Below are 22164 nucleotides of genomic sequence, written 5' to 3'. Positions count from 1 at the left end.
CAGTGGTGTCATAACTTCAAACAGTAATTGAATTTATGACTGTTAACTGTGCAAGGAATCTATTAGCATAGTCTGAAAAGGCAAAGGTGAAGTCATGTCCCATCTATCATATTGTACACCATATCTTTCATTTTTTATATTTTGAGGACACTTTATTTAAACGTTAACAAAGTGTTTCACCCACTTGCTCTTTTGTTTAAGACATGGGTTGAGAACCGTGAAAACACTGAAGGTATAAATTGCATCACTTATCAATATTTAAACTTACCTAAGTGGTTTTATCTTGAAATCAACTGAACATTTTTTCAGATATTCAGTCATCAGTCTCTGTTGGAGCTTTTCGTGCTCTTCAGGGGACACAATGCCAAAGTTATAACGCACCGGCACTTTTAAAATAGGCATGGTGTTGTAAATTCAGTCTTAAAACAAAAAACAAAAACAGTACAGCCAAAAGGAAAGATTACGATTTCCTATACAAGACTAAGCTTTAAAAGTTTTTTGTTATGTCCTCCAAGGAACTGAAGAACAAAACAAAACAAAACAAAAGCAATAATCTAGATATCCTAAAAGGAACAAGCAATTTTTAAAAACTTAGGGTTTTTTAGCACTCTACTTAGAAAACAATTTAAACTGCATTTATGTTAATCAAATATTCATAATAGAATAGTTAAAATAAAATTGCAATATGTTATGCTATTTACATTAAAAATACAATTGTTGAATTGCATCTGGATTCATGCCAAACTGTTTGATTTATTCCAATCTCTCTATTTCATTATTACTTCTTGATCAGTTAATTAGCCAGCACAACAGACTAGCTTGATGTTTGATTAATCAATTTACATGTTATTAAGTGATATGATAGGCAATATAATATCAAAGAATTACATTATCCACAAATAGAACTAAATAATGGAAATGTCCATTAAAATTACATCACTATTTAAAATATGAAAATTCCTAAAATATAATTTAAACTATGCTGTTGATGAATGTAAAAATAATTGCTTATAAACTTTACAAGTAAAACATATCCCCAGATATATATTTTATTATAGCCCCTCCAAAAAAGGCAGACAGTAATCATCACATCAGAGATACCTTATAATAAAATTATGCCTGTAGCATTAAGGAAACCACATGATAGATGATCCACTTAAAATCATTCTTTGGTTTTAAGGCTGTTGCTATTTAAGGACTTATAGTGGAGATCCTATGCTATCATCAGAAATACAGGTAATCCTCAGATTACAGTGGCAACCGGTGATGAGGTTATAAAGTGTGAAGTCATGTGATTGTATCATACAGCAACAGCAATCCCAGCAGTCCCAGTTCCGGTCATAACCCCAGGACTGCACATGTTGCTAAGGAAGAAAAGGCAGGAGTCCCAAGCAAGCAGGGCAGTGGGTGAGAGTGGTGGACGTCAGGTGTCCCAGGCAAATGCTACAGAGCAGAGGTTGGTAGGTGGATTCCACAGACAGGCAAGCGAGAAAGTAGCAATAACAGAAGTGCCTTGCAACCTCCTGCCAGCTTTCCCATTGACTATCCATGTGAGAAGCTGGCAGGAAAGGCTGCAAATGTTGATCATGGGATGCTACAACTGTCATAATTGTGACCCGGTTGTCAAGTGTCCATATCACAATCAAAGCATTGCATATTATAAGTTTCCCTTGTGGAACATTGTCCCAAATTTGCTGAACGGTCATGACTTGTAATCATTCCATAAGTTCAACAAATTTACTCTATTGTATGGTCAGGATTACAGCCTCTTCTCAGCATACTCTAATGCAGGGCTTTTCAACCGGTGGATGTGTACCACCGGTGGTATGTTGGCACCTGGCAGGTGGTACGCGACTGTCCTAGAGAAATGGTAGCGGGGGAGGGGAGTGAGTGAGCTGAAGCGGCAGCGGCACCACACAAGCCTGAGCGAGAGACAGCTGGAGCTACAGGGCTGTCAGGGCTCAGCAGAAGCGCCAGGATAAACGCCAGACTCCAACTGATCAGTGCTTCTGCAGGGCGTTTCTGCAGGGCTGTCTGGGCTCAGCAGAAGCATCAGGATCTGCGCCAGACTCCAACTGATCAGTGCTTCTGCGGGGCTGTCAGGGCTCAGAAGAAGCACCAGGATCAGCTGGAGCCCGGTGCTGATCCTGGAGCTTCTGCTGAGCCCTGACAGCCCTGTAGAAGCGCCAATTTGCTGTCAGGGCTCAGTCCCAGGATCAGCGGCAGAAGGAAGGAAGGAGATGGGAATGAGAAGGAGGAAGGCACGGAGGGGAAAAAGGAAGGAACCGCCCCAACAGTAACCACAATGCTAATGCAGCCCTCAATGAAATTGAGTTTGACACCCCTGATATAAAAGGTTGTTAAGTGAATCTGGTTTCCCCATTGAACTTGCTTGTCAAAAGAGTACAAAAAGGGATCACATGACCTTGAGACACTGCAGCCATCATAAATATGAATCAGTTGCCAAGCATCCAAATGTAAATCACATGACCCTGGAAATGTTGAAATGGTCATAAGTGTGAAAAATGGTCATAAGTCACTTTTTAGTGCCATTGTAACTTTGAACAGTCACTAAGTGAACTGTTATAAGTCGAGGACTACCTGTATTTTATCACTTTTTTCTTTTCTTTTTTTGTTCATCAAGTCTTTGACACCTTGTTAGGCGACTGGTGGTACTCGGATATTGCCATATCCTAAAAGTGATACAATGGGTGAAAATGTTGAAAAGCCCTGCTCTAATGCATATTTACTCTGAATAAAATCCAATACAGTTCATTGTGGCATTTTTCATTGGAGCTCTCTTTAGGACTGTGTTCAGAAGAATCTCAAAGACAGTAGAATTACTATGAATCCCACCACATAAACAGATTAGAAAACTAAAATTGCCATTGTTTATACCACCAATGGGATTAGGAGAATGAAAATAAAGGATACTTCCAGAAAGCACCAATAATCAAGAAAAATAATGCAGCAATTCCACTTTTTTCCTTAATAAAAAAATCTTCCTTATGAAAAAAGCTAGGAGTGTTATAAATTATTTATTTTATTTTTTCAAATTTATATAGATGCCCATCTCACTTACATGATTCTGTGTACCTCACAAATTAAAACAGCAAAGACAAACTCATGTAAATATCAAAACAATTAACCAGAAATATAGAAGCATCGGTAAGTGCCAGCCAACAGACAATACAGATATCTTGCAGACTCCCACATGCCCACATTATAACGTGAGGAAGAAGAATCACAGAATAAAATATTATCTGGAAATACGTAGAGAAGACATTTAAAATAGAGGATAAGCTCCTGAAAGTGCCAAATAATTAATACTTTATTGTGATAAGCCAAGCCATAACTATGCCTATAGCTCGAATATTCCTCAAATAAAACATTAGATGCCTTACTGTCTGCCAAGAAATCCTGCTTGGTTTTTTTTTTTTTTAATTTAAGCTTTAGGAAATTATAGATGCTCCACTTCAGTTATAGAAAACATGATTAAATCCATAGTATAGATTATTTCACACTCATAAATTTCCTCTTATAAAAACTGCTTCATTCTGGAAATAAAAAACCAGTAAATTGTGCTATGTATCAATCTGATCCAATTTTATCAGATAAATACAACTTTAGAAACAGGCTTCCACCAAATATTCTATATGAGAAATTAAAAAGTGTTTATGCTTATAATGCAGATTTTCTCAGGAAAGGTCATCTGCACTGACTGATTTGTTTTTACTGGGGTACATTTCTAGAAAGGGAACTTTTATCATTAGACCTGCACACTCCTGAGTCTGTCTGGTGACAGGTTAGAAAAAAGACACAGCCTAAATGTTCAAGATTCTCCCTCCCATCCTAACATCAAATAACTGAGAGCATTATCAGTTGCTCAGTATTCCAACAGCAATCACAGCTGCTATCAGGATTTACTGACATTTCTCTCACCGCCTATAAATTTCAAAGGCGTAATTTCTCTGCAGTTCTGAAGTTCTTCTGTTGTGAAGGACACTGAGGCTACAGCTTAGACCATTTTCCTTCTATTCACTTACAGCACCTTATAACATCTCTGTTGGCAATGTACACCAGTGAAGACTTCAAATCACCATAACAATGATTATGTGATAGCAGTGTAAGGTCCCAGTCCCTTACTTGAACTTGAGATACCATATCAACCTAATCAGATAACCCAAGCGAAGACTTCTTGATCAAGCAGCACTTTATTTGATCAAATTAAGCAGCTGGGTGGAACGCTGGCAGAGTTACATCCAGAAGTGCCATGCATTAGGAAATTGGTAGCATTGCTTTATAAACTTTGTTAGCCAATGAAAATCAGACAACAGCCATTACATCATAAGAAAGACATCAATCATTCCTGTACACTCCCTTATTTCCTTCTTCAGTATATCATATCCATGTACATGTTTCCCAAGCTTGCATGAAATTTCTCTGGTACAAAAGCTGATTACAAAAAGCAAGAAAGCAACAGTTAGACTAAACAATTTCCCTTTGTATATTTAGCAGAATATACAAACACTGTCGGAAGAGAGCCATCTTAGGCTGTATTGGCAAATAATCAGGAGCCCAGGAACGCCTTTTCTGTCTAAACAAATGACATTTAATAGCATGTAATGTCATTTGTGAATGGGGAAAGGAGCCGATTTAAAATATGCAGAAATAGATAGCAATAACAGGCTATGCTAATTGCTGCCCTCTAGCGGGTCTTCAGAAACTTCTCAGGCCAGAACCCCCACCCTCACCCTCACCCAAGCAAGCTCTTCTATTGACTTTGCCGACCAATCAGCGTTGTTCTCTCAGCAAAGGATGGAGGTGATTTCCCAGCGCTTTCTTCAGGGATATTTTCCGTCTTTCCAGTCCTAATACCACAGATACGAAGCAGGTCCGAACCTGTTTAACTTTTTCAATTCCGCCACAGTCCACTCCTGCTGCTGAGCGGGCATTAACAGCAGCTCACAAACCAGGGATATGGACAGCTCTAACGGGTACGAGGCAACCTGCCGGGATTAAAACCGTTCCCTTGGGAGCTCCCGACTTTGGATCATATTCGCGACCTTCTTGTTAACTTACCGCATTCGCAGGAGGAGGCGAAAAGCGCCCAGGCCTCGGCCTCAGGCTGCCACCTTCGCGGGGTTTTAATGAGTCGCGGCAACCGTTGCCATGGACGCAGCAGGACGGGATTCCACGGAGTGAGAGAGGGAAACTTATCTGTACCGCTGGAGATCCCGGCTCCCTGGCTGCTATTCCAGCGCCGTGTTTTGTATATGCCGCTGCTGTAAACCGGAGCTAAGTGTAGCGGGGATCAATAGAGGGATTGTTTTCATGACGAATGATTGTAAGTCGAGGACTAACTGTATTACCTACAGCTCGTGTATCATCTATTATCATATATGATATGCAACATTGTAATGATTTTTGATTGATAAGAAAAGTCCTCATGAGTAAAAGTAATAATCCTTAGATAAATTGAAATATCACAGTCTATTTTAACACCTTCAACCACAAATATTTCAGGCAGATCAAGTTTCAATAGATTTTTTTTCTCTCTGTATAATATTATTTATTGGCCAAATGTAATTGGACAACCAAGTAATTTGTCTCCAGTGCATAAGTTCTCAGTGTGCATACAAACAACAAAGTAATGTAATCATAAGATACCAATGATAGAAGGTAATAGGAAAGATGAGAAGGATAATAGTAATATAGCCTTACTACATAGGTAGTAGTTTATGTCCATGTTTATGTCTATGGAGAAAAGTTTATTTCTATTCTCCATAGGACAGAATTGAAAACAATCCTTATTAATCATTGAAGAAACTCAGAGGTTTAGTGCAAGAGTCTATCAGAAACAAAAGACAGTAGCTAAACAAAGCGCTCCTATTCAAATTGTAATTTATGTGGTTTTTCCCTTTTTGTATGGGGTAAAACATAAGCTCATAAGTGAGACTCATACAGCATGTTAACTCATAATATAATGTGCTATGGCTTAGCATATTGTAATTTGTATTATTTATTAGATGTATAATAAATACACATCCTCCAGTTTTTCTTCCAAACCACCAGATAAAATAGGTTGGGCTAAGAAAGGCACCCAATATGCCTCCATGGATAAGAATGGGTTTCAACCTCAGTCTGCCCACTAGTTCTTAACCATTACTACACTCTGGCTTTCTGATCTTGCAGGTACTGCACAAATTGTGTCAATAGCCACCATTAAGCAAAGTATGGATTGATAAAGGCAGGTAAGGCAGATTATTGCATTCCAATGGCTTTTGAGTAACTGAGTGCTTAAAAGTATTATAGAGGAACTGTAACTCAGCTTTGTTATAAATCAAGATCAGTTTTGTATCATGAGCATTTATTTGTAACCCCTAGACCCAATTACTAAAATAAATTACATTGCAGAATTGTATTACACTAATCTAATTGTCAAACTGTAATAAAATACTAAATTTACAATACTGCAGAATTGTTGCAAATTGCCCTATGTTAAAACATTGGAAAACGTTATGGGAATCACTAGACTCGTGTCAGTTTGCTTAGCTCCTTGCAAATTCAAAGAAATTCGTATGTACTCACTTCACATAAAACATGATTAAAAAGTAAGCAGTTCACCAATGTATTTTTTTCAGCTGTGTTACAACTCTGATCTCACTGTTCACTTGTACGAATCTCTTCATATCTCATGCAACATTTAAAAATGAAAAAAGACCAATGAGAAACAGTGAGAATTATGATTCGTACACAAAGGTTTTCTTAGCAGTATTACAGAAGTGTGCCGGGATGGGGGATTTCACAGCAATTTTGTTTTGCAAGCTAGAGTGGAGGCAGAAAACTATTCCAGAAGAATACATGGCACTTGTATTCTTCTGGAATAGTTTTCTGCCTCCACTCTAGCCTGCAAAACCGAATTGCTGTGAAATCCCTATCCCGGTCTTAACCAACGACCCTCAGCTTCTCGCTAGCTGCCAAGCGCAGACAAATCCTACGCCCTAGCTAGGCGAAGTCAAATAGCTCGGCAATCTGACGGGGGTTTGCTTCCGGTTGACGCCCGGAAGTGAAGATTAGAAAGTGGGAGTCGCTGGTCTTGGTTCTTCCCGGTTCTGCCTCTTGCTCGTTTTCCCCGATTCGGTTTGTTTTCGCTGCCCAATGCATCCGCGGCGCCCCGAGGGCTTCGACGGCCTGGGCTATCGGAGCGCCCGAGAGGAGCCCGGAGGCTTCGCGGCCAAGCCGGACCTAGGCCACTGGGTCACTACCCCGCCTGACATTCCTGGCAGCCGCAATCTCCATTGGGGTGAAAAGACGCCGCAGTTCGCCGCAGGCACACCTTTAGTGGCGGCTGGGCTCAACGAGGACCCGTACCTAGGAGGCGCTGGCACCAACTCCGGTGCGTAAAACAAATCGTGAGTGCGGGAGTGGCACGCGTAGATTAAGAGCCTGGCCTCCGCCCTTAGGCAGCAGGTGCTCCGGTGCGTCAGGCAGGTCTGCTTTGCAGTCCTCATTGGTTACGTCTGGCTTTGAATGCTGTCCAGCACTTTTTCTGTAATCCATGTCTTTAAGTGTGTCTCTTTTTGGAAGCATTTTGTCACTTGAGTGGCATATGCTAGGCACTTCCAAAAAACAAGTTATATAGTACCTGGAATAATATAGATATTATTTAAGAGATATGAGGAAATTAAGTATTTAACTTATTTAGAAACACTGTATTTTCTGCAGTTAATAAGGATGCCTAGTATGCTAAATTTCTTGGATTTACTATATAATTTATTACAATGAATAGTAAAAATTCTATACTGAAATGTGTTTCTTAAATGTGTGATTATCTGTCTTTTAGAACAATTAAATCGGTTTGCAGGCTTTGGGATTGGATTGGCAAGGTAAGAGGTCTAATCTTCTGCTAATGGCATTTTTTTTAATGCAAAAATACTTTATTTTTTCAAAATTCATACCCGCTATTTAATTCAGAAATTGAATATTGCCATTAAACTTTAAACAAAATGTTACAGTTGAATTTTCATAACTAACACTTAGTTATTAATATTGTTAAGTAACTTTAATACTAAATTGATATTTGTTCAGTTTGTGTGGCCGCCTATCTCAGTCAGTGACTCTAAGTGGCTTACAATATCTGAATCTATTTGATATTGCTAACTAACCATCTGAATCTATTTGATATTGCTAACTAGGCTATTCATATTGTTCTTGCCTAGTCTTTGGCTATTGATACTAATGTTTGCAATAAAGCTACATTAGAAAAAAAAATACTCATCTGGAAGAAATTGTGTTTATAGTCTCAATCTGAACCAACAATTCTTCAAGTTGGTCTCAACCTAAATAGTGAAAATTTGGAATGATAAATTTGCAAAACATCTGCTCATAACTGAAGAAGTTCATCTCTTTAGAAAGAATAATTAAATCATCTGAGCAAATGGGTGCTTAACTATGACAAATTAGCCATAACTTGCCTGTGTATATGTATCCAAACCTGAAGTCTTGTTAACTGTTTGTCAACAAGATGTAAATGGATGAATTGGATGACAGTAAAAGAAATTTCTATTATCTATAAAAATCCAATTTCTTTCAGAAATTTTACGTAAGAAGTTCCTTAAGAGTGTTTATACTTGACGTTGAGCCAAATAAATGTTCTGAAGATTCTGTTCCTATACCTTTCCCACAAGCTGTCTTTTAATGTAGTTTTTTTTAAAAAAATAAGACAGGAGTTATGGATGATTTCCATATTTTATTTAGATTATATACATTTTTAGCCTTTTAAACCTACATCCACTATGAATATAATCTCATCAATTTCTGGTTGCTAAAAGATAATTGAGCACTTTCAATATATCATTTCAATGCATTCAGCATTTTGTTCTGAACTAAATGAAAGCTAGAGATCTGAAATTAGTTGTACTTTTTATGGCCTCATTGTTACCATCAATCTACTTTCTAAAATCTCAGCAGACTTAAGGAAATAAAGAAAATTTTAAATATTTTAAATAATTTCCATTCAAAATATCTGATGTTTACTGAAACTTTAGTTTCATTATTATAAAGTAAATTGGAATAAAAAAGTGCCCCAAAATATTGTTAGAACACTATCATATACGGAGATATATAGTATGATATAAAACCATGAAAAGCAATAACTAGAATGCAGTTGACATAAATTATTTATGGTTGCTTCTGAATATAAATTAAAATTCTTACTCATGACTACTATTATACTCAATAGTAGAGCAATTTGACAACCAAAGAAACTAGTAAAGACATCCCAACAATATTTTGGAAAACTTGGGCTTGTAAATATAGGTTGTCCTCAACTTACAACCATTTAGTTAATGACCATTCAAAGTTACAATGGGATTGAAAAATGTGACTTACAACTAGGTCTCACACTTACAACCAACACAGCATCCCAATAGTCATATGATCAGGGCTGCTTGGCATCTAGCATTTACAGTGGTTGCAGAGTCCTGGGTTCATGTCGTCATCATTTACAACTTTCCTAGCTGTCTTCTGCCCAGCAAAGTCAATGGGAAAAATCAGTTTTGCTTCAAGGCCACATGATTCAACAACTGCATTAACTTGCTTAACAGCCATGGCAAACAAGCTCATAAAATTGGCTGTGACCCACTTAATGACTGCCTTAATGTAAATTTTAGTCTCATTTATGGTCATAAATTGAGGACTACCTGCATATCCCAATTTGAATGGATCTTGCTTAGGTAACAACCAGCTGTATCATACTAGAAGCAACTGTTGTATCCATAATTAGTAAATACTGCAGTTAACTAACTACATAATTTTGCAAAAACAATAGCAGAAGGAAAAAGAGGATATATTTGTCCTATTGCAACCCTTTTATAGCCTTACAAATTAGCTTGTCATGCTGTGCTATTCATACTGGTTTTGCAATCATAAAAAGAAATTTTTACAACACATATATGGATTTTCTTTAATAGCGTCATTTTACTAAAAGCAGAATTTTGAATAATATAATCACAAAATAAATAGATGAAGTGCATTTTAATTCTATCTAGGTACATATAAACTTTTTGTTTCTTGGTTGTAACTGGTATAGAAATTGCTTGAGGGGATACTCACTATATGAGATTTTTTTATGAGTTGGTAGGTCCAATTGGTCATGCAAAAAACAGTATAACTATCAGATTAATTTCTCACGAGAAAGAACACAAACCACTTGTTCCCTCACTTTCCTAAAACAAAACGACAAATCTAATAAGATGGGCTTTGCCAATTGGCCATTGTGGTTTTTAACTGCTGCTTTTTAAAGGTTCTATTGTAAGCATAGGGGAGAATAACCCCTCCCCTTAGAAGTGTGGTGCCTAGCAACTAGTGCCAATAGTGCAGTATGCTTTCCTTCTTAGGTAGCAAGGCATTCTCACACAAGTAGTCGAACCAGCTACAGTTCTTGCTGCTTACATGTGGCAGGGCTGACTGATGAAGTCTTGGACACGGATCATAACGTACAATAAGTCCTGTCTGGCTGTTTAATGTGATCTGCTGATTTGTTTTGTTTTTTGTGGCTCTGTGTATATATAAATGGATTGCATAGCTCATGTAAACCAAATAGAGAACAAGTATTTCACATTTCACTATTTCTAGATGTTATCAAACTGATAGTTCTGATAGTTTAGTTTAGACAGTTATCAAACCTGTCTCGTACCTATGTGTATTCATTTCTATAAATTGTAGGTTTTATTCTTCTCTATGTTTGTATTGCGGGGCTACCTACATGTTATAGTAGCCTATCTCTGTCTTTCAGCAGAGATGGACAACCTGGATTCTTTCAAATGTAAAAAAGATTGTGGAAGTTATATCAGAAATTCATAAGTTGCCTATTAGAATGAGCTTATTTTGGGAAGGTATTTTGCTTCATCAGAATTCAGAACACTACGTCAAAACAAAACAGTACCCATCTTCTACTCAGCAGAGTAGTTGCTTGGTTTTGATCTAATAAATAAATGGGGCTTCTGAACATATGCAGTGCATTCAGTGCAGATTGTTACTGAAAGAAACATATTAACCTAGTCCCATTATCCCTGCCTTATTTTGTAGAAGCAGAATGACTCATCTTAACAATTTTCCATATTAGAACAAACATTTTGTATTTCTCATATATGCAATAGACGCTGTAGTTCAGTATACAGCTTAGATTTTTGCAGAAGGCAGATGTATGTGAAGCTTATTGAGACTTGTCTATATGTTATAAATTTTAATTTATAGACATCACAGTTGTACAAATTAGAATGACTAATGTTCTAATGAAAGTTGAGCATTTAAAATAATTGTTTCTTCACAGTTTATTCACAGAAAATGTACTGGCTCATCCTTGCATCGTTTTGCGTCGGCAATGCCAGGTAAATTCTTTGGGCTATTGTGGACTATTATTCAAATATTTGTTTTGTGTTTCTCTGTTGTAGTTATATAATTAGGACAGCTGGTTCCATGCATATTTAATATTAGATTTTTATAATTTTTTTGATTTTAAAAATGTATTTCTTCCTTTTGTAAAATAGAAAAGAGGTACAAGGGGTATCAAAAGATTGTGAAGTTAGTTTAGCATGGCAAAATATTCATACAGCCAAATAACTCACATTTCTACATCAAGTATTGTAAATAAATTGTTTTACTGCTCTATCTGAACCACTTAGTAAAATAGAACTGAATTTTCCATTTTAGATAGCTGGAATAGCTTTACCCTAAGTTCATCTTTTATATTACTCCTAGTTTAAAATTTATTTAATAATTCAGATCTACTATTTTATATATTTTAATGAATAGATAAATTGAGATAGCATCCTCCTTTTTTCCAAAATTATGAATTTGTCAAAATCTTTATCAGTGTAGCCAATCTTAAGGTAAAATACTTAAGGAAATTCATTCAAGCTGTACAAATCTTTTGAAATAAGTATTTCGGAAACTCTGGGAACACATAAAAACCTCTCCTTGAATCAGTACACCATTGATAACTTTACAGCTTCATGAAATTGCTTCATAAACCACTGCCAGTTGTTTCCCTATGTCAGGGGTTTTCAAATTTGGCCCTTTTATGACTTGTGGACTTCACCTCCCAGAATTCCTCATCCAGGAGGAATTCTGGGAGTTGAAGTCCACAAGTCATAAAAGGGCCAAATTTGAAGACTCCTGCCCTATGTGGTGCATGTATACCAGCTTTGGACATATATACATATGGAGACATCTCAGAGCAGCTTCCAAAGCAGCAAAACAAGCCTAGGAAAAAACAACAGGAAATTCATGGATTTGAAAAAAGATTCTTCATTCTTTCATGTTCTGAAGCACCTCTTCTGAAAAATCTGCACATTCCTAAAAATCCTCCTCCTAATATTTTGAAGACAGGCATTTTAGTACTTGGATCTGAAGTAGTCAAAGCTGCTGTCCCTGTTGGTGAATCTCTAAAGGAGCTTTTGCCTTTTGCTGGCTTTACTCATAGCCATAATGGCTCAGAAAAGTCCATGTTTTCCTTGAGGCAGTGACATGTGGTCAGGCCCATTTCTGTCTCCTTGATGGCCCATAGTTTCTTCAGTCTGTGCTACTACTATGCAAAACAAGAAAAGATAGATAAAACAATGTGTCAATGCCACTTTTGCACTCTTGGATCCAAAACCTGGAACTTCTAACGTGCAATGAAATATAAATATCGATAAGATTGCACCATTTGTTTTGAATTTATTGTCACTAATATACGGAATTTGATTAGATTTTTGCATGTAGAAGTATTCATACAACATTTAGTACATCTAGAGCTTTAAGAGATCCAGTTCATACACATCATTAAAAATTTGTAATCATGATTTGTCTACACAAAATAAGCAATAGTGATTTAGCACATATATGTGTGTGTATACACACACACACACACACACACACACATATTTTTACACTTGTGTATATATTTTATATTTTCAGGTTAATTATCATGCCAAGAATTATCACCTTACTCCGTTTACAATCATCAACATTATGTATAGCATCAATAAAACACAGGTTAGTACTTACTGTCAGTTGGAGATTATTTATTTATAAAGTTAGCTTACAAATTTTTAAAGAACAATAAATTTGTTATTGTTTTTTTATTTATGTACTGTGATTTTCTCATATATTGTAATAGTATAAAATGGCAATATGTAAAGAGGTTATTACTTGGTAACATTGGCCTTTTCAATACATCCAATATTGAACCAATTATAACTTAAATTTTAGGGCCCCAGAGCTCTTTGGAAAGGAATGGGGAGTACTTTCATTGTCCAGGGTATAGCCCTTGGAGCAGAAGGGATCATCAGTGAATTCACACCCTTGCCAAGGTATAATCGTTTTCTGTCTCATTGTGTTAAATAAAATATTAATAACTGTTCCTATATATATGGGAGCTTCTTTGATTTAATTAGTTATTTTAAAAAATAAGCTACTCTAACAATTGTTTTATGATGAGAAACATGAATAAAGCTATATGGATTAGGATCAGCACTACAAAACAGCATGCTCATATTCTTGGATAAACCAGATTTTTGAGCAAATTATTTTAACATTCTAATAAGAATACAGTATAGCATTGTTATCTATTGTATATTCAGATATAAACTAATAATAATATATGCTGAAATTATATTAGTAGGAATTCTTAAAAAGGATAGACTTTGTTATACAAAATTACCAGTTAATAAGATTTTCTGCTCTATAAGATAAAAATGAATACACATCTTTTCTTATCCTTTTGGGGCTCTATAATTATGCCTTTATAATGCGTCTTTACCTCCATTACCAGTTCTGTATTATTCTTAACATAAGCGTGTCTTATTTTTTTCTTCAGTTTTAATGTAAGTAATGAGATTGTGGAAAGGTCCAATAAGGATTAATAAATAAAACAAAATATAGCATAGGTAATCCCCAACTTACAACCATACATTTAATGACTGTTCAAAGTTACAATGGCACTTGGAAATAGTGACTTGTGACCAATTGTCACACTTATGACTCTTGCAACATCCCCATAATCATGTGCTCAAACTTTGGGTGCTTTACAACTGATATGTAAATGTTTGCATTTTACCCAATACCTTTATTTTTATATTACACGAGTTTTTATATCTCTCAAACAAAACCCAATGTGACAGTAACACTGCTGTGTACATAATTTATTTATTTAGAGTACCGTGGGAAACTGATGCTTCTCCAGTTTAACTTTAGATTATATGTGACTCCTTACTGTAAGCATAGCATAAAGTAATGATTTGCTGTATATTCTAACTGCTGCATGAATAAGAGATCTTTTTAAAAATTTTCAGAGAAATTTCATACAAATGGAATCCCAAGCAAATAGGAGGACATCTGACCCTAAAAGCGTATGTATGATTGATCATACTTTCAAATTAATAACCATACAGGCAAAACAAAAGTGAATTGTAAGCATAATAAGACTCTCTCTATTATAGAATAGCAACATCAATTTGAGCAGGATTATCTGGATTTGTTGGAGTACCAATTCCAGAATTCCCAGTTATAGAAAAATACCATTCTGACTGAAAATTCTGAAAGATAATCCAACATTGTGAATGGATCAATTTGTGGAAAATTCTTGAGACTTTCAGGTTGTAGAATTTTTTTAATACTAAAATCTGTTTTCCTCATTTTATTCTGATGATTTCCTTGAATAGATGCACACACACACACACAAATGCAACATAGTTGAATTCTCATTTCTTTTTACTTCTTTCCAATTAAAGAATTTAAGTAGCATTCAGAAAATGATATACAATGGTTTTGAAGAAATACAAAATACAAATACTTGTTGACTTACAACGATTCATTCACTGGCCTCTGATTTTTGGCTGTCCCAGTATTCCCATAGTCAAGTGATCGCTGTCTGAGTGCTTGGCCACTGGTTGCCATTTAGGACCAGTTGCAGTACCCCATGATCATGTGAGCATCCTTTATGACATTTCCTAATGTTATGAAGCAATGTGACATCACATTTTTATGACCATATGACTTAGTGACAAAAATTCTAGTTCCAATTCCCCTGGCAATCTGAGGATTACCTGTATGGCTGAAATAGATTAAATCCTAAAGACTTAAGGTAATTCTTGAGTGGGATGTTTGAAATAAAAATATGTGATTGGATTTAGCAAACTGGATTTTGATTATCGAAATAGTAACTGTATTTATTCCTCTAGGTTGACTTGTATGATAGCAATGCCTTTTTATTCAGCAAGTTTGATTGAAACTGTGCAAGTAAGTTTTGTCTTTATGTATATACATATTTGCATATTGTTTTGTATAATTCTAGGGGAATCAAAATTGGAAGTATCATAGCCTTGGAACTGAGCTTTTATATTCTGTTTTATATCTATTGCTTCTGAAGGAAAATAGTTAAAATTTCCAAAATTGTTAGACGCACCTCAAGATCGGGTTTGATATACTTGTTTTTTAATAGAATAAAATACTTTGTTTCTTTCAGGAGCTCATTCAATTTCTTTAAATCAATTAATTTAATCTCTAATGTGGAAAACATATTAACTATAATGAATAACACGTTTTTTGGAGACTAATGTGGCCCACAGATCAGCAAGTGGTTGCCTTCCTATGTATTGCTTTTCAAAGTGTTTACCACTTGGTGGCACCCTAAGAACTTCATGAGCAATTTTGATCTGCATTGGAAAGATAATAATTGCAGAACTGTGCATTCCAGTCCTCATTTATTGATTTGATTTGATTTCTATAGCCACCCATGTCAGTAAATGACTCTGGACAGCTTTCAATTCAAACACACATTACAGTCAAAAACTAAAAAAACATTTTAAAACAATAAAAACAGTAAAAACATTAAAACCAATAGAGAATGTTAAAATCTAATTTACACATAAGAGCAAGCTATCTGGCTTATTAACAATATAACCAGGAGGAAGGGCACTTGGCTCATGTGGTGCTTCAGGCTTGGGAGAACAGCCAGATTTTACAAAAGCTTTACAAAAGGCTAACAGGGTTGGGCCCATTCTAATCTCTGAAAGGAGGATGTTCCATAGAGTAGGGCGTCCTGCAGAAAAAGCTCACCATTGACATTCTTTGGCTGAAGGGATCTGCAGCATGCCCATTCTGTTTGACCTAGTTGGATAGGTAGAAACTCTGGAAAAAAGGCAATCCTTCCGGTACCCTGGTCCCAAACCACCGCACCTTGAATTGCACCCAGAAACACATTGGTAACCAGAGCAGCTCACACAGAAGTGTTATATGTATCATATATCTGACACCAGTTACTACCTGACGCCCTTGCATTCTGACCACTTGAAGTTTGCTAATGGACTTCAAGAGCACTCCAAATAAAGTGTGTTACAGTATTCTAATCTGGAGGTCACAGGGGTATGAGTTATTGTAAGCAGAGCCTGCCAATCCAGGTATGAGCACAAGGTATGGGCACAAGATCAGCCAAACAGTCACTTGCTGTTTGAGCAGGAGCTGTGGGTCCAGGAGGACCATACCAGATTGCGCACCATATCTGTGTGGGACAGGTCTACCCCATCCAGAACCAGAGTTGAAAGATCCTTATCTCCAGGGGGTCCAAATACCCACAGCTACTCCGTCTTCCAGAGATCTTGAACTTATAGATAAAAAAATAAAGCTGGCAAGTATTGCGTATGTTTGTTAATCATCTAGAACAGTGTTTCTTAACCTTAGCAACTTTAAGATGTGTGAAGTCCACACATGTTAAAGTTGCCAAGGTTAAGAAACACGGTTCTAGAATCCTTCAAACTATGTCTGATCCATTTTACTACTGTTAAGAGATTCACTATAGTCCGTAAAGCATGAGTCACCCAGAAATTAAACTTTTGAATACAGAGAAGACCTAATTTCATATAATTTTCATGGATCAGTTACAGAAGATAATATAAGACAGCCTTCCATAATGTGCAGATGATTGGGAGTGGGTTTGTTTATGTGTGATACGAGATTTTAAAGATTTATAAAGATCGTTTGAGTAAGCCAGCTAGTGCAGGTAGCCTCAACTTATGACCAAAATTGAGCCCAAAATTTCTGTTCTAATCAAGACAGTTGTTAAACTGGTTTTGTCCCATTTTACAACCTTTCTTGCCGCAGTGAATCACTCCTGTTGTTAAATTATTAACACAGTTGTTAAGTGAATCTGGCTTCCCCAGTGACTTTGCTTGTCAGAAGGTCACAAAAGGTGATCACATAACCCCCAGGACCCTGCAATGATAAATATGAGCCAGTTGTCAGGCTTCCAAATTTTGATCACATAAACGGGGATGCTGCCATGGTTGTAAGTGTGAAAAATGGTCATAAGTGACTTTTTTCGGTGCCATTGTAATTTTGAATGGTCACTAAATGTATGGTTGTAAGTTAAGGACTATCTATACTGCTAGTTTGCTATTGAATTGCACGTCACAGTACAGTATGAAAACAAGCTTATTCATTTTGTTTTGTCCCAAAGAAGCATCTACTTAATCTACTAAGCTTGAAATACCTGAAGCATAATTAAAGATAAATATCATAATCGCCCAAGGATGGCATAATATAAAGCAGCCTACCCCTTTTTGAAAAGAAGTTTTAAAAAATAATTTCATAAGCTATAGGGCAACCATTTGGCATAATATTTAAATCATGGATGTCCAACCTTTGGGCTTGCCTAGGCCACACTGAGTGAAGAGGAATTGTCTTGGGCTGCATATAAAGTATATAATATAGTTAATGTATATAAAGCATGCAATAATGTTAAAAGTTTAAAATCTTGTGGAGCCACATTATAGGTCTCCAAGGTTGCCTGCAGCTTCTGGGCCGTGGGTTGGATACACCTTTAAATCAAAGCCTATTCAACCTGAAATACAATAGGTTTGAAATCTAATAGGTTCTATAGAAGTCTATTTCTCTGAATAAGTTTAAACTAGTCACAGTAATCATAAATTCTGGGTATTTAGTTGAAATACTGTGTTCTCTTACAGAGTGAAATCATTCGGGATAATCCTGGAATTTTGGATTGCCTGAAAGAGGGCATAGGCAGAGCAATGGGCTTTGGAATTCCCCATAGCAAGCGGCTACTCCCTCTATTGGCATTGACCTTTCCAACAGTTCTGCATGGAGTTCTTCATTACATAATCAGCTCGGCAGTCCAGAAACTGGTCCTCTTCTTCCTAAAGAAAGAGAATTCTCCAAGCTTCCCAGCTGAGAACTCTAATTCTGTACAAAACATGTTGGATGCTTATTTTCCTGAACTTATTGCAAGCTTTGCTGCCAGTCTTTGTGCAGATGTTATGCTTTATCCACTGGAGACAGTTTTGCATCGCCTTCATATTCAAGGGACACGCACCATCATTGACAATACAGACCTCGGATATGAAGTTCTCCCCATCAATACACAGTATGAAGGGATGAGAGACTGTATCAATAGTATAAAACGTGAAGAGGGAATGTTGGGGTTTTACAAAGGTTTTGGGGCTGTAATTGTACAGTACACGCTGCATGTAGCTGTACTACAGCTTACAAAAGTTCTTTACTCCACACTGCTTCAGAACATTTCTTAATAACTAGTGGACATGGCCATTTAGTTGGCTACATTTTCAGAAAATAAGTACAGTAGTGAAATCTGAAATATTAAATATATAGTAATGGTTCCTTCATAAAAAAAACAAAGGCAAATGTTTCCTTTACACAGGCTATGGTAAGAGGAAATTGAAATGTGTAGATCAACACAGGCTTTTAAAATATTGAAATGTAAATAAAATATTAGAAGGCATTTTATATATCTGTGCAGAGTTGTGATTTTCAGAATGATGACAGATAGTAGATACAATTTCACTGGCAATTTCTGCTGCATAACTCTTATAAATAAATTATAGCTACATAGAAATAAAGCTGTGTCCTGTTTAAAGCCTTGTCTCTTCTTAGAGAGACCTACACTGAAGATTGTTAATGTGAAATTAATTTGGCAGTCTTGGAGTAAATTGAGAAAGCTATGTACTTCGTCAGTTTTGTTGAAGGATTATTGCTAATATCAATAGTACAAATGTGAACAGCATTTTTACACACTGTAGTCTTGTTTTACAGAGTACTTTTTTCCCCATATTGTGTTGATTAAACAGTATGTGGTACTCCCCAAAAAATCAAAGCCGAAAATTGTTCCATAAAAGGAAACTGGTTGAAATCGTTCTACTTAATTGCTGAGAAGAATATTTGTTATAGTTGGCACTACTAGAATTGTTCATACAGTATTGGAATTCTGCCTCACCACAATATGAGCTCTCAGAAGAATGTCATAAGTGGATATTAGTTTAGCTGTGTACCTTCCCTAAGACAACATCAAAATACATTCCAGTGCAGGTTAGTTAAATTCAGTTAAAGTGAATATATTCCAAATAAATATAAGTCATTTATATATAACATATGTAACATATGACAAACATAAGATCTGTCATATATAACAAAACAAGGAATGTTTTGTTGATAATTGTCTCAGCACAATATCATAGCTTTTCATTAGAGCTATTATTAATTTGAAATACCCCATTTCAAATGTGAAACAGGTAGGAAATATTTTAAGCTTGAAGCACAGAGATTTAAACTCAGAATAGTGCTGTTTTAAATTAAGAACAGAAATGCTTCAAAACACTTCAAAAGTGATCAAAATAACCCGCTTTCTACTTGACAGTTTTACACTAAAATAGCATTTTGAATTCAAATGGGTTGAACTGGAAATAGTTGCACATCGCTAATTGTTTTCAAATTTTAGACCAAAGTAGAAGAGAGGTTGCTTTCAGTATTGCTGATATTTTTTCAAGAATTGAATTGAAATTCATCTAGGAAATCTGGCTGAATTTGGTGATCTTTATATTTCCCAACCACAGCATATATTGTAATTTTAGCTATTTAAATCCTTGCTTATTTTTTTTTCTGGAATAGCTGGGGGTAGAGCAGAATTCTTTTACCTATCCGTATAGTATACAACTCTGGACTGCAGTCCATAGTATGTTCCCTTTTAAAATGACCTAATTTTATTTCAAAACCTAATACATTAGATATCTATTTGCTTCTATGTCCGGGCTTGATCTAATGGAAAATGTACAAAGATGTATTTTACAATGCATAAGTGCTTTGGAAAAGTTCCTGTCCCTTCCAGCAATCAATGTGTGGTAAAATACTATGTGTGTCTTATGATTTTACAAAACAATATTTCAGTTCAAACTTTATGTACAAAATTCTAATTTATGGGATATGTCTACTAAATACACTCATGAATTATGGAGCACTTCAAATAATTTTTGAAAAGAAATTGAAATGGAACAAGTTAACCTTATTAATTAATTTTGTAGTTATCAAAGAATTGGTGTGAGAATTGAAGACATCAGGCAATTTCTCTTGTATCTGGACTGTTTTGCCAAAATAAATGTTCCAAACAAATGAATTGAGAAGAGGGTAACAGTAACACATTTCAGCTTTTCAATGTATCTCATAGATGTAATTTTTTCACAATGCTTCTGCTAGGTTGAATGCTAGTATCCTAAAGGAATTGTACACTTTGTAAGCTTTAATAAAGCTGTAAATTGTGCTGTGATGAACTTGTGGATCCTCACTTTACAAAATATGTTTCTCAGAATTCTGGAGAAAATTTAAATAAAAATTAATACAAATTTTGTTTGACATATTGGAAAAATATTTGGTTATGTGTACAATAAAGTATCACTTTACATATTATGCAGTTGATGCATGTGCTATCTGTGTAACAAACTATAGCAAATTAATTTGGAAATGGTGTACACAGATTTTTAAAAATTAAGCTCTGTGTCAACTTTAGTGTATTACTATAAGCAAAAAGGTGAGGTTTGGGGAGTCTTGTTCATTATTAGTCAAGTAATTTTTAAAAGACTTTTAAAACATGCTGAAAATAGAAGTATTATCATCTCAAAGGAACTTGGTATTGAACATTTTTATACAATAAGAGATAAAATGCCATCCTTGGTGCTACAAAGAAATCTTTAATGCAGTAATATGTTCTAAGGCACTACTACGGCTAAATTTCTTAGAAAATGCTGGCTTCCTAGTTACTATAATTACTTTCTGTGCGCTTAATGCAAACAGCTGGGAAAAACAAAGGGAAAAAAATACTAAAATATGCTATGATGCATTTTCCTAACTTTACTAGTCTTTAATAATATGTCCAAAATATAGTAATTATTTGTGCCTCAACTGACAAAATTTGTTCTTTGAACCATGGAGTTGGCTATCCTGGTGCTGTCAGAAATTTTCTGCAGCATATTTTGAAAGCGTCAATATACTTTCTATCCTTCAAAACTCAACTTTCAGTTCCATACACTGTCATAGGGGAAATCATTGTCTACACAATTCTGATCTTTGTAGCTACAAACAATCATGCATCTGAGTATCTTTTCCAAGGCTTTCATTATTTCTCTAGTGCTAGTATGGCATATTTATTGACTGCTGGTTTTCTTACTTCAATGACTTCATTGTCAAATTTTGCTGCATTATAAACCTTATTCTATATTAGTATCATTTTATGCAGAATAATATTAATACAATTTTAACTTTGGCTGAGCCTTAGGGATATGAATTTCAGCCATAAAATGCCTATATCAATTCTACATATAAAAATACTACTGTGTTTACTTATTTCTTTGAGAAATGGCAACTTGTAGTTATGTATCAGAATTTAATTTATTTACAGGAGGACCTTCCTATAACTAAAATTCATTATTCCGCAACCTATTTTCTGGAATGATAAAGAACAAATATCTATGTGACAATTTTCTGTTATTTTCAATCTTATTTTCTTTCAGCCTTCTCAGGCTAAATTAACCTACTACATTCAGTAAGTTTTCATAAAGATTTAACTTTTAGCCCACTAACTACCTATAATGATATGTAAGAATGACCTTGAGAGATGGGGAGAGGCCACAGCCAAGGGGATGATGGGATAAGAGGGAACTTAGCTTGCAGAAGCAATGAGGGCATGGCAAATATCTCAGAAGAGATCCTTTCTAGTGTCTTAGGCTTTAAAGGCTGAGAAATACACTTTCAGATTTGCAAGATTTGATTAATGTCACTTTACAATAAAGTAAAATTAGTTAATCTGGGCATGCTTTCTGT

The 22164-nt window shown here is 35.6% G+C and overlaps 2 protein-coding genes across 6 annotated transcripts in view; one reads left to right on the top strand and one right to left on the bottom strand.

Annotated features, from left to right (window-relative positions):
* TMEM232 (transmembrane protein 232) overlaps positions 1-5863 on the bottom strand; it is a 114221-nt gene extending 108358 nt beyond the window's left edge. Inside the window, exons 1-2 of one of the 4 annotated variants that reach the window (XR_005559400.1) lie at positions 5083-5863; positions 269-419 (exon numbers count right to left, since the gene is read on the bottom strand). Coding sequence is in view for 2 of the 4 variants with exons in the window: in XM_039365309.1 (XP_039221243.1) it covers positions 269-402 (134 nt within the window). In the remaining 2 variants the exon portion in view is untranslated. Of the gene's footprint in view, positions 1-268; positions 420-2601; positions 2619-5082 lie in introns of those variants that run through there. The other 3 variants (XM_039365309.1, XM_039365310.1, XM_039365311.1) reach the window with 3 other exon arrangements.
* Positions 5864-7043: 1180 nt separating this feature from the next.
* SLC25A46 (solute carrier family 25 member 46) lies at positions 7044-20690 on the top strand. 2 transcript variants are annotated; one of them, XM_039365312.1, is made up of 8 exons: positions 7044-7399; positions 7847-7889; positions 11336-11393; positions 12964-13041; positions 13258-13358; positions 14340-14396; positions 15228-15285; positions 18009-20690. In XM_039365312.1, the coding sequence occupies exons 1-8, from the start codon at positions 7162-7164 to the stop codon at positions 18585-18587; spliced, it is 1212 nt and encodes a 403-aa protein (XP_039221246.1). In that variant the 5' UTR covers positions 7044-7161; the 3' UTR covers positions 18588-20690. The 2 variants fall into 2 exon arrangements, with proteins under 2 accessions (XP_039221246.1, XP_039221247.1); XM_039365313.1 differs by having other exon boundaries at positions 7276-7415.
* Positions 20691-22164: the final 1474 nt, after the last annotated feature.

The sequence above is a fragment of the Crotalus tigris genome, unplaced genomic scaffold, assembly GCF_016545835.1.
Source record: "Crotalus tigris isolate CLP2741 ecotype Arizona unplaced genomic scaffold, ASM1654583v1 scf7180000020032.448945, whole genome shotgun sequence".
In the NCBI taxonomy this organism is placed as follows: Eukaryota; Metazoa; Chordata; class Lepidosauria; order Squamata; family Viperidae; genus Crotalus; species Crotalus tigris.
This window is presented reverse-complemented; position numbering and strand designations above follow the sequence as displayed.

Coding starts and splice junctions, on each gene's coding strand:
- SLC25A46 (XM_039365312.1), top strand. CDS start 7,162: ATGCATCCGCGGCGCCCCGAGGGCTTCGACGGCCTGGGCTATCGGAGC. Junction 11,394..12,963: donor TTTTGCGTCGGCAATGCCAG/GTAAATTCTTTG, acceptor TTATATTTTCAG/GTTAATTATCATGCCAAGAA. Junction 15,286..18,008: donor GTTTGATTGAAACTGTGCAA/GTAAGTTTTGTC, acceptor GTTCTCTTACAG/AGTGAAATCATTCGGGATAA.